Source organism: Heptranchias perlo, unplaced genomic scaffold (genome assembly GCF_035084215.1).
Source record: "Heptranchias perlo isolate sHepPer1 unplaced genomic scaffold, sHepPer1.hap1 HAP1_SCAFFOLD_60, whole genome shotgun sequence".
In the NCBI taxonomy this organism is placed as follows: Eukaryota; Metazoa; Chordata; class Chondrichthyes; order Hexanchiformes; family Hexanchidae; genus Heptranchias; species Heptranchias perlo.
In genome coordinates, this window is record NW_027139623.1 from 4,647,552 (window position 1) to 4,664,452 (window position 16,901).

The window sequence follows — 16,901 nt, forward strand, 5'->3', positions numbered from 1 at the left end:
AGAGATGAGGATGAGGCAGTTGAGGTCGCTGCTCCTGAGGAGGTAGTGATGAGCGCTTCGGTGGACCATTTGGAGACTGCCCAGTGAGGCAAAGACGGCAACTGTGAGCTTATCCAAGAGGGAATTGAAGCCTGGGATGGCGGCAGTAGGAAGGGAGAGGGGCAGTGATGGGTTGGCGTAGGGACTGTGGGGTGGGAGGAAGTACACGAGATGGGAGAAATGAAAAGTGGCATGACTGGATGACAGGAAGGGGAGAAGATGGAGAGAAGGGTTCAAGAACAAAAAGAGTTGGTAATAATGGGCTTGGGTCGGAGTGACAGCCATTGTGCTCACGTGAGTGCGCACATCGGGGAACTGGGGTCACAAACGCTTGGCAGAGATTAGGAGAGTCATGTCCTGTTTGTAAACGAAGGACAAGGAGTAGACGATATAAGAGAGCCAACAGTTAAATATAATTTAAGTTCTTTCCTTTCTCTTGGGATGCGGAGCTTTTGAGTTTATTGAACCATCCAATTCAAAAAGGCCTGCACTAACTACACAAACACAAGTGCTGTGTCAATAGACTTCAGTGAAACCATTGCATTTATTTAGAAACTGAAAGCTTACTATTACTGTACAAACAAACACACATGACTTTATAAAGCTTTTAAAAACGTCTTAAATGCCGGTAACAGCAACAATGTACCCCCTGCTACAAAGATAATCAAGATCCCACTGTGATACCGCAATTAATTTTCATCTTTATTCTCTGGGCGTTAAGCTTCGCCCGGGCGGAGCACAGAGAGGAAAATCTGGCGCGGGGGCGGGGATTCTCACAGCTTGAAGGGAATAGAGCACATTTAATTGCAATGGAAAGAAGAACAGTCGCGCCAGATTTTCCTCTCGTTGCTCCACTCAGGTGATAGTTAAAGCCCAGTCGGTAAAAGCATCAATCTGCTCACTTTTACACCAATTTATTCTGCGCAGATTTCACTTTCTTTCGGAAATAAAATAGCAGTAAAGGAGGGAGCAAAGATGCTCATGCATGTTTTTAACCTAATTTAAGTTTCTCATGGCGAGATCTCTTCTTTAAACTTCTGGGTTACAAAGAAGATTTATTTTACTAAAAATGTTGTTTTTACCCTCCTAGCGGATGGCGGGAGCCGAAAACCTTCGCGCAATTGGGCATCCCCCTATAGCGTGATTAATCGACCAGTAAAATTCATGGACTTGGGGCCAAGTTTGTGATTTGCGCCCGGGCTGCGCGGAAACAGCGATTCAGTCGCAATTATCTGTGTTTAAAAATGTTTAAAGGTTTGATAGTGTAGATAGGGAGAAAGTATTTCCTCAGGTGGGGGGATTCAAGACAAGGGGACATAAACTTAAAATGAGAGCCAGGCCATTCAGGAGCAAAATCTGGACGCCCTTTTTCACACAAAGGTTAGTGGACGTCAGGAACTCTTTCCCCCAGTAAGCTTTTGTTAGATAAGTGTATCAAGGGATATAGAACAAAGGCGGGTAAATGGAGTTGCGGTACAGACAACCATGAGCTAAAAGAATAGGGAAGCAGGCTCGAGGGGCTGAATGGCGTAATTCTGTTTGCTATATTCCAAAAGTGCCGTTTATATGAGACTTAAAGTAAACTATGTACCAGGCAAGAGGTAGGACATCTCCTGTAGATTACATTTCTCTATATTGCTATATGCAAATACCAAGTCTCTCTGGATGATATTGAAATGGGTCAAATGCTAATGACCATCATGTGAGCCCGCACTGGTCCTCTTGTTGAGGGGGGTGCACATTGTGCCCGGGAGACCTGCTCATTTTCTACCGTTTCACCACAGCGTAGGTGCTGGATTCCTCACCGAAGGATTGGATGATGTTTCGCTGACCCTGAAATGAACGGTGCAATTGGTCAGATATGCAATTGATAACTTAAAATATGGTAACAGTTCAACGAAATTATATCAGCAGATGAACGTCCGCAGAAGGCGGCAAAATGACACTGGGGCGTTGTTGGACTGGACGGTCGTTAAGGGGAAATATTGTGCCTCTCGAAAGGACCTACTAACGGTTACATAGAGTCGACAGCACAGAAACAGGTCATTCGGCCCTGCTAATCTAAGCTCCACACGAGCCTCCTCACTCTCTACTTCATCTAACTCTATCAGGATATCCTTCTATTACTTTCTCCCTCGTGTGCACATCTAGCTTCCCTTTAAATGCATCTGTGCTATTCGCCTGAACAACTCCTTGTGGTAGCGAGTTCCACATTCTCACCACTCTGTGTAAAGACGTTCTCCTGAATTTCCTGTTGGATTCATTGGTGAATATCTTCTATTTATGACCTCTAGATTTGGACTCCTCACAATTGGAGACATTATCTCTATAGCTACCTTATCATCATCTTAAAGACCTCGATCAGATCATCCCTTAGCCTTCACTTTACTCGAGAAACTAACCCCAGCCCGTTCAGCCTTTCCTGATGAGTAGACCCACTCAGTTCTGGGAATCAGCCTTGTGAATCTTTCTTGCACCTTCTCCAATACCTCGATACTCTTTTTATAATATGTAGACCAGAATTGTGCACAGTTCTTTAAGTTTGGTCTAATCAAGATTCTATACAGATTTAACAAAATTTCTCTGCTTTTTAATTCTATCTGTCTTGTAATGAACCCCATTGCTTGGTTTGCCTTTTTATGGCCTTATTAACCTGCTTCGCTACTTTTCTATTTTCAAATGAATTTATCAGTTCAACGTAATGCTGTTTGTGTAAAAATAAGGCGCTCTTGTGAGCACCATCAGCAAAACAGGAAATCTGGAAACAAAAGGAGGACCTTTCGAATTTGGCGGGATCGGCTTCGATGGAAAGGGAGCAGCTAACAATGGGCGGCCGATCCCGAATCGCCTGTTCTACGCCCGCTCCAATTCGAAAGTTCCAGCGGCTTTTTTGACAGCGTCGGAAAAGAGAAGGGATAACTTATCATTCCAGGCATGATTCAAAGATGGTGGGTGTAAAACACGGAAACTGCATGCTGGTTCAGTGGGGGGAATAGAAAATTGTCTCGTTTACGTAACAATCTTCTGCATATTCCACACATAAACCAACAGCGAACCCTTCACTGCTGTATACAGTCTGGATTCAGGTGTGCAGAAGTAAGTTTACACGTATACCGATGCCATATTGGCAACGAAACACTTCCTATAGGGGGAGCAACGCTTCATCTCACCCCTCAAAGGTTCGTATTCTGATGAAAACCCTTTTAAACAAACACAGATCCGTTTATTTCTCCCTCTTGCAAACATTTCTGTCGTCCTTTTAGGACATATGGAAATACGATGCAAATGTATTTGGTCTTATGAATATTAATGTTGGAGACGACGATTGTGATGTTCAATAAAGAACAAAGACATCTTGAGAGAATGCAGTCAAATACTTGGACTCATTTTGCAGGAGCATGAATGACAGAGATAAATAACAACATCAAACAAAATAAATAAATCCTCAGGCCATTTGTAACTTACACCGTCTTTCCTCGGCAGTGTTTGTAGGTTAAGGACAGCGTCTAAATAAAATAGAACAAATAAAAGAATGCATTGATGTGCAAATACTTAGAATTTTTTTTAATAAATGTGTTTTCTATGGTTAGTCGCTCCTCCAAATGATTTTTTACGAAATCATCGTATGAATGGACCATCTCCGCTGCCAAGAGTGGAGAGTACCAATGGGCCTCCGGCTGTCCACTGGTAAGCGAATGGACTTCCTCTGCTGGGTTCCAATCCCATTTCCTCTCTTCATCCAGGAAATGGATGCGATTTCCAAGGTTTCTCTTGGAATAGGAAGCTAATTTACGCTGTGTCTTGAGTTGTCCTATAGTCGCAATGATTGCCAAATTGTATCAATTTCCACTTTCGACCATTAATACATAAACATAGTTTTATAGCTTTGTGTATTTGGATAAGGAAGGAATTTGTTCTGAAATAGTTGCATATATTGAATGAATTATGATCATACTTTCATCTCGCAATGTGGCAACAAAATCCTACTTTTTTGTTGTCATTGTTTTTCTCAGAACTTCGTGTCAATCTTTTACCATTACAAAACCCTGCCGCCACCTTTATACTGGAAACTGTCTATGTAAACTTGTCACACGGTACTTACACCGTCTCACCACTGGCGGTGCTATAGCACATCAGCCTGTACTGCAGAGGAAGATCTATGCTCCAACCAACCCTACTTCGTTGCTTCACAAAATGGGAAAGGTTTTTACATCTAACTATTAAGAAGGAAGGATTTCCATTTATATAGTCCCTTTCACTGCCTCAGGACGTCCGAAAGAACTTTACAGCCAATGAAGTACTATTTTAAAGTGTAGTCACTGTTGTAACATAGGAAACACAGCGGCCAATTTGAGCATAGCAAAATTCCACAAACAGCAATACGATAATGGACAAATCAGCTGCTTTAGTGATGTTGGTTGAGGGAAAACTATTCGCCAGGACGCCGGGGAGAACTCCCCTACTTTTCTTAGAATAGTACTGTACAATACTTTACATCTACCTCAGAGGGAAAACATGACCTTGATTTAACGTTTCATTCGAAAGACGACACCCCTGACAGTGCTGAATTTCATCAGTGCTGCACTGCCTTGGATTTGTGCTTAAGTCTCACCGAGTGGGATTTGAACCCACAACCTTGGACTCAGATGAGATTGCTACCCACTGAGCCAGGACTGACACCTAATAATAAATTGTAATAAAAAGTGAAGTGTTTTTTAAAAGATCAGAATGTCTTAAAAATGATGATTGAATTACATCCACACCACCTCGTCCAGTAATCCCCAACCCTCCAGCTACATTTCACCTGCAGACTATACTGAGCCTTGAGTCTGAGTGCACATTGCCCTGCGAGTTAAATTAGCAATATGTTAAAAGTCCTATGCCTACATCCACTTCCTATTTACCAAAACGTACTTCCGGTTGTTACTTTTGTCACACTTTTGCGTCACTTTTTCCACTATAAATTCCGGTACTGTATTCATTTTTTCAATAAAAATCTGCCGATGGAAATTTGCCATCGTGTAATTGCACCCGCCGGCCAGCAGTGGCGCTGTAGGACCTCGATTTTGCATCTCCCACCTGCTCAATCTGTTTGCAAAAACCTCTTAACTCTCATTGCTTCAGAACTTGACTAATATTTGAGTACTTTACTGTAAATCTATAACAATTTAAACAATGCATGCGCAAACTTCCTATTATATACAAACAGGCACGTAACATCGAATTTTAAAAGGGGAACTGAATTACTTCTGTGCGCCCGGCTCCATTGATCTTTTTCCGGCTATTCCCCTTCACCTATGGGCTACACTGGATTTCCACTCCACAGTGGATTGAATGGTGAAAATATAAAATCAATGTTTATATTGCTTCTTGGTCAGGTTCACAAAATAGTTCAGAAATGATTGACACTCTATGTGATTCACAGCAGGTTTGCTAAATACAATACAAAGTCTACAAACTATTACTGTTAATAGGTTTTTGTTTAGTCTTGTTCGTTAAATGTAAAAGAAAACATTAAACGCCAAAGGTAATTCCGGATGCACGAATGCAAAAAAGAACTTACATGTCAGGGCTTCGTTGGTTTGGTCGCTAGGAGGCGCCGTGGTCCTTAAAAGAATAGAAATCGTCAATTCAATCATTTTATTTTGCATGGCACAGCTCATGTTTGGACAGGTAGTGAATGGATCCCGCCTTATATGTATTAATGACCCTCGGTTCATGGTCAGGAGAATGGTTTTATCCAGCTGTTGCAAAACCAAGTATATTCCTGAGAATTTTTTTTTCTTGCCCGAAAACTAACAATTTGTTTGACGTGTAGGGCGATTATTGAGGAACCGTGTCCTGCTTTCACTATATGTAGCGACATCATTAAATCGTTTGAGAATATTTCCTCCCGTTGGACAGTCCTTTTTACAAGCGCAGAATCCACTTGGCGAGAAATAACTAAGGAACGACATTTTTTTAATTCGTTCACTGGATGTGGGCGTCGCTGGCGAGGCCAGCATTTATTGCCCATCCCTAATTGCCCTTGAAAAGATGATGGTGACCCGCCTTCTTGAACCGCTGCAGTCCGTGTGGTGAAGGTTCTCCCACACTGCTTCACAATTACTCTGTTTGCTCTGTTTAACGACATCGTCACAAATGTATTCACGATGTCATTACACAGAGCAAACAGAGGAATTTCTGATCTCATTGAGCGGTGGGTAATGAGGGATCCCCAGATGAGAAAGGCCATAGCATAATAACAACGTGGCTGAAAAGACATTTAAAGAAATGAAAGGGAGATAAAATGAAAATTATTCAAGTAAATGAAACCTGCACATGCTTGGGTGAGTGTGTGCGCATGTGTGTGCGTGTGATTGTGTTTGATATGTGTTTGTGTTCGTGTATGTATGTGTGATTGTGTGTGTGTGTACGTGTGTGTGATTGTGTGTTTGTGCTTGTGTTTGTGTGTGTATGTGTGTGTGATTGTGTGTTTGAGTATGAGTGTAAGTGTGACTGCGAGTGGGAGAGCTCGATTCTAAAATTTAAAATGCAGATTACAGACAAATTGTTCCGAATGCTTGCTGGTGGGTTTTATTTCGGTTGCGTATGGTTGAAATTTAAAATTCAACTCTTAATGTCTCACCTCATTTCTCTGTTGCTTTTACAATTCCCTGAGAAGAAAACATAAGTATTAGAAATACGGATCCAATTACTGGCTTACAAAATGGGAACATGAGAAAGGTCAAGGAGCAGTAAAGGTCTTTGGGCCACTGAAATTATTCTCCAGAACCATCTCCCTACCGTTACCATATCCAACTCTATTATGGACAAACCCGGTATGGTATAATTTTAACCTAACCCGCCGAGTGGGAACCGGGCGGGTACGGACAGGGTTCCCATTCCAGAAGCCGCCTAATTTCACTCTCCATTGACAGGCCAGAAGTACATCAAGGATTTGAGGAGCTGAAGAAGATGGCTTTGGTGTTTACATATGTTAATCTGGACAACGTGTTGGCTGCAAATGTCTCAATGTTTGTTAATCAGTTGGAGCGAGTGGTCACCGCTGTGGTGGCCATGGAGGACGCTGAGAGATAGAGAGAGAGTAAGGGTACCGAGGAGAGTGGACCCCATACTGCTCAACGATGTACTTAAGGTGTAGGGTATGGATGATGAAGATGAGTGGGTCAAAGGAGATAATCCTGGGCACGGCAGAGGTGATTGTGCAGCCAAGGGAGGCGATGTCAATGGATGAAATGTTAGGACTATGATGTGACAGGTAGGAGTGGAAATAAACGGGGCAGTTCCAGGGAGGCGGTGTATGGAGGACAGACACTTGAGGAATGACCGATGTTTTAAAGGAGTGGAGAAGTCGAGAAAGAAGAGGAATGATAACAAGCCACGGAAGCAGTCACACAGGAAGTGACTGGTATTATGGATGGATGGATGGAATTTTGATGGGTAGGCCTTGAACAGGAAGTGGTGGGAGAAATCGGAGCATACTTGTAACAGAACCTCACCTTTAAACACTTCATAGAAAAAGCGGCCTTTGGATATGGGGAGCTGGAGAGCAGGGAGGTTTGAGAGATGGATTTCCTGGGAATTGTGTGATGACAGCAGTTCTGCAGGATATAACGACTGAGGCAAAAGGGAGGGTCCGCATCAGTGGATTGATACTCAGGCAACTGAGGTGAGGGATTTGGGTGGCGAGAAGCTCAGAAGGGAAAGTGTCATTTGAGCAGTTCGTGGGTTTTATGGAAGAGATGAATTTAATGGTGATGGATGAGGAGATATAAAAATATATAGAATCAGGTTGGAGAGGTTCACACAAGGGTGAGTGGGAAGGGTTAGGAAGTAGAGTGGTCAGAAGAGGCCCAGGCAGAAGAGGGTTGTTTTCGACTTTGGATCACAAGGTATTTACAGATGAGGAAGGGCATTCATTGCATCTTAATTCACCGCCCCCTCCTAGAAAGACCCTACAGCCCCCACCCCCGTTGCCGTATCTCAATATCCTGTCAATGATGCGAGAGTAATCGCCTCCAGAACTGTATCTGGGATTCCATTCCTAGCATGATCACTGCGTGATGAAGAACTTCCTTATATCCAATTTAGATTATCTTTCACCAGTTTGTACCTGTCTCCCTTTGCCCAAACCTATAACTTCATTTCATGTCATGTTTCAGATTTATCCCTTCCATATCATTTACTATTTTAAGAAACTCCATAGAATCACCTCTCAGGTGTCTCCTTCCAGACTGAGAAGCCCGAGTTGTTCTAGTCATTCTTCATAATGTGACACTATGGGGTCGAAATTGGTCTTTGGGCAGTACCGGAAAACGGGCGGTAAGGCATTGTGCGCCCTTTATACGCTCCATCTGACGTTCAGTTCAATTCACATTAATGGGACTGAATATCGGGTGGGGTGAATAACAGGCGGCAATCGCGATACCGCCCGTTTTGCGCCAGCTCCAGAGACAGATTTCAGACCAGGTATCTTTCAGCTTCGCCACCAGCGATTTCACCTTTCAGTTCATGATCTCCTTATATTTACTATCCGAGGTTCGGGGTCAGGTGGTGGATGGTTAGTGGTGGGGAAGAATGGAGACGACAGTTAGCTTGGTCCGTGTGTTGGCAATGAACGGATATTACATACTGTTTAACCCACCTTTCTTCCAGAAACACACACCCAACAGAGCAAGGATAAGAATCAGAACCACAGTAGAGCCAACACCAACCTCCAGCGCAACGAATCTATCTAAATGAGATAAAGGGACACAGTGGAATCAAGTTAACCAACATTATCTACACGGAATAAATAATCTGCTGCTTGACAGAAGAACAAAATAGGCACTGGGACTGTGTAGACGGAGTGGGCCGCATAACAGAAAAAAATAAGGCATTAAAATGTTCACATAGAATCTTAGAGCGCAGAAGGAGGCCATTCTGCCCATTGTGACTGCTGGCTCTTTGACAGAGCTGTCCAATTAATCCCACTTTCCTCCTCTGTCCCCAGCTTTGCACTGTTTTGATAAAGTACCTCAGTCTCTGATACTCTGAGTCTGTCTCCCCTCCTTTCTTTTCCACCAATAAATCTCTCCCATTGATTCAATGATTCAAAGTCAGTGAATCAGTAATGAGGCCCCGAGTGGTTTGGGACCGTGATGACATCACGATGCACCTGTTAAAAACGACTCGGCACAAAGCTCAATTGTCATTGGTCGATTAATTAATTGCCTCATTAATTCATTGATTCGTTCATTGGATATTAACCGTGGACCTGGAACAAGGTGAATGTTTAATTATTACCAGCTGGTGTCAAAAGTATAATAGCGACAGTGTGGGAATGAATCAGTTTCATTCTGTCAGTTTCATTCTGAATGATCACTGGGTCAAAATTGCACATTGACAGAGTGAACAGATGTGGTGACGGTTCAGGTGGGGACATTGATCAGAACTCACCTGCTCTCTCCACAGAAGCTCACTGACGGGCTCTCTGTTTACAGCATCTGTTTTGTGCATTGTGCTTACTAGTTTCAAATTACCTTGTGTTAAAGATGGTAGAGTGGGTGTTATTTTTTCTCAGCTTCTCTGGGAGTCGACCCTGGACTATTAGGGGATCGGAGAGCAACTAAAGGACACAACTAGTGAATCAAATTTTTCAACAGAGTTGGAGAAATAAAACCGTTCGACGTTTGGTGCTTTAACATTTCCTCAGTAACAGGATAAATAGCGAACAGTTCGTGAAATAAACGTTAAGAGGCTTTTGGGCGATAGGGAAAACTGGACGGTTTCGCATAGGCCGCCTGTTTTACGCTGCGCCCGATATTCAAGTTCTATTGCAGCCAATGGGGTTGAATATCGGGCGGGGCGTAAAACGGATGCATGATCCGATACCGCCCAAGACCAAATATTACCCCTGGATGTCATTTCCACGCTAGTTTTGATCGTTAATTACAACACGGAATGCCTTGCACCGTGGTCGGATGAACACATTCACCGTGTGAATCTCACTCACCTCTTACAGTTATATATACAGGGTCACTCTCAGCCGACATTAGCAGCCTTCCCCACACATCCCCTTTATACAGACAGGTGTAATTTCCTCCATCGGTGTGATCTATATTCGTGATGGTGAAAGTGACAGAATTGTCCCGTGCAGCAGTCTGGACATCCGAGTAATTCGCTTCTCGGTGTCTGTATAAGTAAAATGTGAAGCCAGGATGGTCCCGGGGGTTTGTACAATTAAAGGTAACTTTTCCACCCTTCAAAACAAGACTAGAATCCACTGATATATTTGGTTTGGGTAGATCTGCAATATGTAAGGAAAAAGCAGTGACAATCGATTCAACGGCAATACAGACTTATTTTTTGTGAACCAAAATATCAATGACCTGGACTTTGGTATTCAGGGCATAATTTCAACTGTTTGCAGATGACACGTAACTTAGAAGTTGTAAGCACTGAGGAGGATACTATGTACAAGGGGGAAATTGCCCATTCATTAGTGGGATGAAACGGAAGAAAATAAATCAGTTGGGGTTCTATTTTCAAAATCAGCGTTTATCCCTCAAATTTCGCTCTGGGATACCAGAGGAACAGAGGGAAGGCATTGATTTGAAATTTGCATTTGTGGTAACTTAGCCGAGCCATAACCTGATTAAAAAGAATGAACGTCTCCGCTAAACAGTGGAGATTCCCATTTCAAATAAAGGAGTTAAGTGTTAGCGGGCTTTGGGATGTGCGCAACGCTGGGCAGGCCAGCATTTGTTGCCCGTCCCTAATTGCCCATTGAGAAGGTGGTGGTGAGCCGCCTCCTTGTTGAACAGCTGCAGTCCATGTGGTGAAAGTGCTCCCATATTGCTGCTAGGTAGGGAGTTCCAGGATTTTGATACAGTGACGATGAAGGAACGGTGACATGTGCCTCAGTCGAGATGATTTATAACTTGGGGGAAAATTGGAGGTGATGCTGTTCCCATCCAGCTGCTACCTTTGTCCTTCTCGGTGTTGGAGGTCGCAGGTTTGGGCGTTGCTGTCGAAATCCAACCCAGTGAGATGATATGGAAAACCAGAATGTAATTCATTAAAGTACTCCGAGTTACATGGTTATTTTGAAAATCTCGGCACGCAGTTTCGGTTATCTGACAGAGAAACCTGTAATGTTACAAGTCCAGCCAGTTTAGAGGTGCCTCGTGAGGTTGCACTAAACTCAGTGGAGTTAATAGTAAAAAGGAAGTCAAAGGAAGGGTGGGGCCGATTAGGGACCAAAAAGGCGATCTTCTTGTGGAGGCAGAGGGCATGACTGAGATACCTTATGAGTACTTTGCACCTGTCATCACTAAGGAAGAGGATGCTGCCAATGTTCCAGTAAAGGAGAAGAAACTAGATAGGATGAGAATAGATAAAGACGAGGCACGCAAAAGGTGAGCAAAGCTCAGAGTAGAAAAGTCACCCGGTTCGGATGGGATGCATCCCAGCTTGCTGAGAAAAGTACGGGTGGAAATTGTGGAGGGATGAACCCGGCAACTACAGGCCAGTCAGACTAACGTCGATGGTGGTGAAACTTTTAGAGACAATAACCCGGGACAAAATTAATTGGCACTTGGAAAAATGTGTGTTAATAAATGAAAGCCAGCACGGATTTTTAAAAGGTAAATTTGTGTTGGACTAATTTGATTGAGTTCTTTGATGGATTGCTGGAGAAGATTGATAAGGGTAATGTGGTTGATGTTTTGTCTCAAGACCTTCAAAGGGCGTTTCAAAAAGTGCCATACAATAGACTTGTTCGCAAAATTGAAGCTCATGGGATTAAAGGGCAGTGGATGCGTGGATACGTAATAAGCAAAGAGACAGAAAGCAGACAGTAGTGGCTGATTTTCAAACTAGAATGAAGTGTGCAGTGGTGTCACCCAGGGGTCGCGGTTGGGACCGCTGCTCTTTGTTGATATATGGTAATGACCTGCACTTGGGGACACAGGGCATAATTTCAAATTTTGCAGGTGATACGAAACATAGAAAGAAGTGAGGAGGATGGTCACAAACTTGAGGAGGACATCGACAGACTGTTGAAATGGGCAGGCACGTGGCAGATGAAATTTAACGCAGAGAAGTGCGAATTGATTCATTTTGGTGGGAAGAAAAAGGAGAGGCAATATAAACTAAATGGTACAATTTTAAAGGGGATGCGGGAAAAAAAGAGAACTGGGGGTATACATACACTAAACTTCGAAGGTGGTAGGACAAGTTGAGAAGGCTGCTAAAAGGGGATACTGAATTCTTGGCTTTATAAACAGATGAAAATGATACAAAAGCAAGGAAGTTGTGCTGAACATTTACAAAATACTGGTTAGGCTCCTGCTGTAGTATTGTGGCTAAATCTGGGCACCACACTTTAGGAGGGATGTCAAGACTTTAGAGAGGGTACAGAGCAGATTTACTAGAATAGTACGAGGGATGAAAGACTTCAGATACGAGGAAAGATTGGAGAAACTGAGGGTTCTAAATTGAGCCGTGTAGCGCCCGCTGTTTGGGTGCTATGTGGCCTCTTCGAGATCCAGGATGGCGTCTTGCAGCGTGACATGCGCTCGATGCCACCTTGGTATTAGAGTTAGCAGCAGGCGCAGATAACGAACGCCGGAATCATGTAAAGTAAGGAGAAAATAGCTTCAATCAGATTGCAACGCTGATTTAGAGTGATAGACACCATTTTGGGACTTAACGCACAACTCAACGCACAGTCTTAACCCCGACCATCTGAACATGTCTTCGAGTGCCTGGAGGACACTCACCGGCGCTATTTAAACTAACCATGCAGGATTTACAGGTTAGTGGAAGGATTATGATTTCTGGCTGCTGAGACATTTGTAACTGTTCTTGGAGGTTTCCTACTCTTGAATACTCGGATGCGGGGATATAGTCCAACATTAAGAGCCAGCACGTGATGGAGTCAAGCTTGAAAATGCTTCTACACGCAAAGGGTGGGAGATGGTTGGAATATCTTCTGCAGACGGCAGTTAATGCTCGCTCACTTGTGAAAGTTAATTCTGAGATTGATAGATTTCTGTGAACCAAGGGTATGAAGGGATATTGGGCTAAGGCAGGTATATGGAGTTAGGTCACAGGTCCACCGTGATCTCATTGAATGGTGGAAAAGGCTCGATGGGCTAAATGCCACCGCCACTTGCTGCTTCCTGATATGCAACATCTTCTCCTGCAAGAAAGTGTGATGCGTGTCTGGATGATGTGCCTGTCATGGTTGAATAGCTGCCAGTGTGTGTGACCAGTGAGTTGTTAGCTTGCGCTAACTCCTATACTAAAATAGCGTCTGGCGCATGTCACTCTGGAAACGTGCGTGAGCATCCAAGACGCCATCTTGGATATCGAAAAGGCCGTGTCGGGCCGAAACAATGGGCGCTACACAGCCCAATTTAGCGCCCGAACTCTCCCCTTTCCGCCGGGCGTGTTCGTTTAAAGTTATTCTCCAACTATCACCCTGGGTTGTGAGGTAAAATTTTAGTCGGGATTGATATCACAAATTTCTGACAGTGGAATATAAATCCGTCTGAGGCGGCGGCCTGAAACGGGCGATCGAGCACATTTTATACTCCACAGATTTTAAACACCACCCAATTATCATTTCCATTGAAGTCAATGTAAAGATAAACCGGAAGAGATGAGAAACGCTCTGCCGATTCACTATCGTCCATTCTTCGATAACGCATTGTCATAATCTACCCCTAATGCTGTTGAATAGATATTTAAACAATCTCTGCTCCTCCCGCCCCTTTCGCTCACCTGCTATAGTGACCGTCACATCCTCGCTGAGCTGGGACCATAACTGCCTTCTATTGACGGAGGTTCCATATTGACAGTGGTAGCTCCCTCCTTGGTCTGTTCTGCTGACCGTGAATGTTCCAATGTTGTCCTTTGTGATGATTTGGTGAGAGTTCAGAAGTCGGCGATCTCTGTAAAAATGGAAAGTTTTATCGCGATAGTCTCCGGCCACGGTGCAGGTAATGGTCACCGTATCTCCTTTCAAATACACGCCACTTGGTTGATCAAGAGATATCGCTGGCGCTGTTAGCGGATCTGTGGTAAAATAAATGTAAAGAACAATTAGAAATAGACCAGTGGACTAAGCGTACGGTGGAAGTTTGGGAACTCCATACCGATTGTGCGGTGTTGAGTGGAAATGTTTGTATCGCCGGCTGAGATTCGACAAAACGGGAATTGACCATTCATTAGTGGAATCAAACTGAGGTGCGAGAGAAAAGAAATCAGTTTGTGGTTCTATTTCCAAAATCAGGTTTTAGTCCTGAAGTTGCACCCTGCGATACGAGGGGAACATGGACAATGCGCTGATTTGAAATTCCCATTCTTTGTCATTTAGGCTATGGTGCAAACCGGATATCAAAGAGTGAACTTCTCTGCTGAACCGTGGAGATTGGAACCTCAAATAAAGGAGGGAAGTGATGGTCGATTTTTTATTTATCATTCTTGGGGATGTGAATCAATGACATCACTGGATCTGAATATCGGATCGGGCTGATAACAGGCGGCAGATCCGATCCCGCCCGTCTTACACAACTGCCCGTGGCGGATTTCTACTCCATTTTTACTGAAGAACGGGCGGTCGAGCATCTGCAGCTCATTTTATACTCCACCCGTTTAATACACCACCCAATTATCATCTACATTGAAGTCAATGGAAATAAAAATCAGGAGATATGTGAAACAGCCTGCCGATTCACTATCATCCATTCTACCCGAGCGCACAGTTAAAAATCTACCTCTAATGGTGTTGAATAAACATTTTCCTAATCTCTGCACCCCTTCACTCACCTGCTATAGTGACCGTCACAGCCTCGCTGATCTGGGACCATAAATACCTTCTATTGACGGTGGTTCCATATTTACATTGGTACCGCCCTCCTTGGTCTGCTCTGCTGACCTTGAATGTTGCAATGTTGTCCTTTGCGAGGACTTGATCAGAGTACAGCGGTGAGCTACCTCTGTAAAAATGGAAGGTTTTATCGCGATAGTATCCGGTCACGATGCAGGTAATGGTAACCGTCTCTCCTTTCAAATACACCCCAGTCGGTTTATCAGGGGATATCCTTGGCGTTGTTATCGGATCTGTGGCAAAATGAATGGAAAGAACAATTAGAAATGGATCTGTGGATTATGTGTACGGTGGAAGTTTGGTAACTCAATAACGATTGCGCTGTATTTTCGGGAACAGTTGGAATCGATGGCTGAAGTTCCACAAAACGGGAATTAACCATTCATTAGTGGAATCAAACTGAGTTGCGAGAGAAAAGAAATAAGTTTGTGGTTCTATTTCCAAAATCAGATTTTAGCCCTGAAATTGCACTCTGCGATACGAGGGGCACATGGAAATGCGTGGATTTGAAATTCCAATTTCTGGTCATTTAGCCTGTGGTGCAAACCGGATTAAAAAGAGTGAACGTCTCTGTTAAACCGTGGAGATTAGAATCTCAAATAAAGGAGGTAAGTGATGGTGGGCTCGATTTCATCATTATCATTCTTGGGGATGAGAATCAATGACCTCACTGGGAGTGAATATTGAGCTGAGAGCCTGCTGCACCGTCACATGTCCCGTCTTTCAGATGAGACGTTAAACCGAGGCCCCGGCTGCCGTCTCAAGTGAATGTAAAAGATCCCACGCCACTATTTCGAAGGAGAGCAGGAAAGTTTTCCCTGGTGTCCTGAGCCAAATATTTATCCCTCAATCAACACCACTAAAACAGATTATCTGATCATTATCACATTACTGTTTGTGGGGCCTTGCTGAGTGCAATTTGACCGTCGCGGTTCCTGCATTATAACAGTGACTGTACTTCAAATGTATTTCATTGTCTGCAAAGCGCTTTGGACGTCCAGAGGTCATAAAAGGCGCCAAATAAATGGTACTTCCTTCTTTTATTCAAAAACTGTGGCTGTTTTCCTTGTAACAAAGGAGAATGGGGGTAATTTAGTGGCCGTCTTTAAATTTCAGAAGGGTTGGAACCGAGTATAGAGACACAGGAGGTTTCCGGGAGTCCGAACGAGTGGAGATTGATCAGATATAAATGGTATTTCGGGCAGGGAGCAGGAGGGACATTTTAAAGCAAGTGTTGCGAGGCTGTGGAATGAAGCAGAGACCATGTCAACATTTAAGAATAGGTTCGATCGACGGTTGAAGGGAATTGGGAGCAGAGCACGCACATGGGATTAGGGCTATTGCTCGTGTGGAGGATAAACACCAACACGAAGTGGTTGGGCCGAACGGCCTGTTTGCGTGTTATAATTTCTCCATAATTCTATCCTCGTATTCCTCCAGCAACCGACTGGAATCAGAAAAGCAGAATTGCAGCTGTCTTGCACATTTTAGTTTAAGAATCTCTGCGAAGGGAAATATGTTAAACGTGCATAGAACGTTAGTTAGACCACACTGTGTACAGTTCTGATCTCCATGTTACAAATAGGGTATCCATATTACACTGGACAGGTGCAAAACGATTTAGTAGGATGATTCGAAAGCTGAGAGATATACTTATCAGGAAAGATTGAACTGTCTGGGACTCTTTTCTCCAGAAAACAGAAGGTTTAGGGGTGACCTGATAGAGGTCTTTAAAATTATGAAGCGATTTGATAGGGTAGACGTAGAGAAAATGTTTCCACTTGTAGGGGAGACAGAAATTAGGGGTTATAAATATAATATAGTCACCAATAAACCCAATAGGGGATTCAGGAGAAACTTCTTTACCCAGAGAGCAGTGAGAATGTGGAACTCGTTACCACAAGTAGTAGTTTAGGCGAATAGTATTGATGCAATTAAGGGGAAGCTGGATTAATATATGAGCGAGAAAGGAATAGGGTGG

At 43.5% G+C, this 16,901-nt stretch overlaps 1 protein-coding gene across 3 annotated transcripts in view; it reads right to left on the reverse strand.

Moving 5' to 3' along the window:
* Nucleotides 1-579: 579 nt before the first annotated feature.
* The window catches only part of LOC137316849 (immunoglobulin superfamily member 1-like), a 29,532-nt gene continuing 13,210 nt past the window's right edge, over nt 580-16,901 (reverse strand). The window contains exons 3-10 of one of the 3 annotated variants that reach the window (XM_067980691.1): nt 14,907-15,153; nt 13,813-14,106; nt 10,037-10,330; nt 8,687-8,776; nt 6,668-6,695; nt 5,603-5,646; nt 3,505-3,545; nt 580-1,872 (exon numbers count right to left, since the gene is read on the reverse strand). In XM_067980691.1, coding sequence (XP_067836792.1) covers nt 1,807-1,872; nt 3,505-3,545; nt 5,603-5,646; nt 6,668-6,695; nt 8,687-8,776; nt 10,037-10,330; nt 13,813-14,106; nt 14,907-14,928 — 879 coding nt within the window. In that variant the 5' untranslated portion in view covers nt 14,929-15,153 and the 3' untranslated portion in view covers nt 580-1,806. Of the gene's footprint in view, nt 1,873-3,504; nt 3,546-3,618; nt 3,851-5,602; nt 5,647-6,667; nt 6,696-8,686; nt 8,777-10,036; nt 10,331-13,812; nt 14,107-14,906; nt 15,154-16,901 lie in introns of those variants that run through there. The other 2 variants (XM_067980692.1, XM_067980693.1) reach the window with 2 other exon arrangements.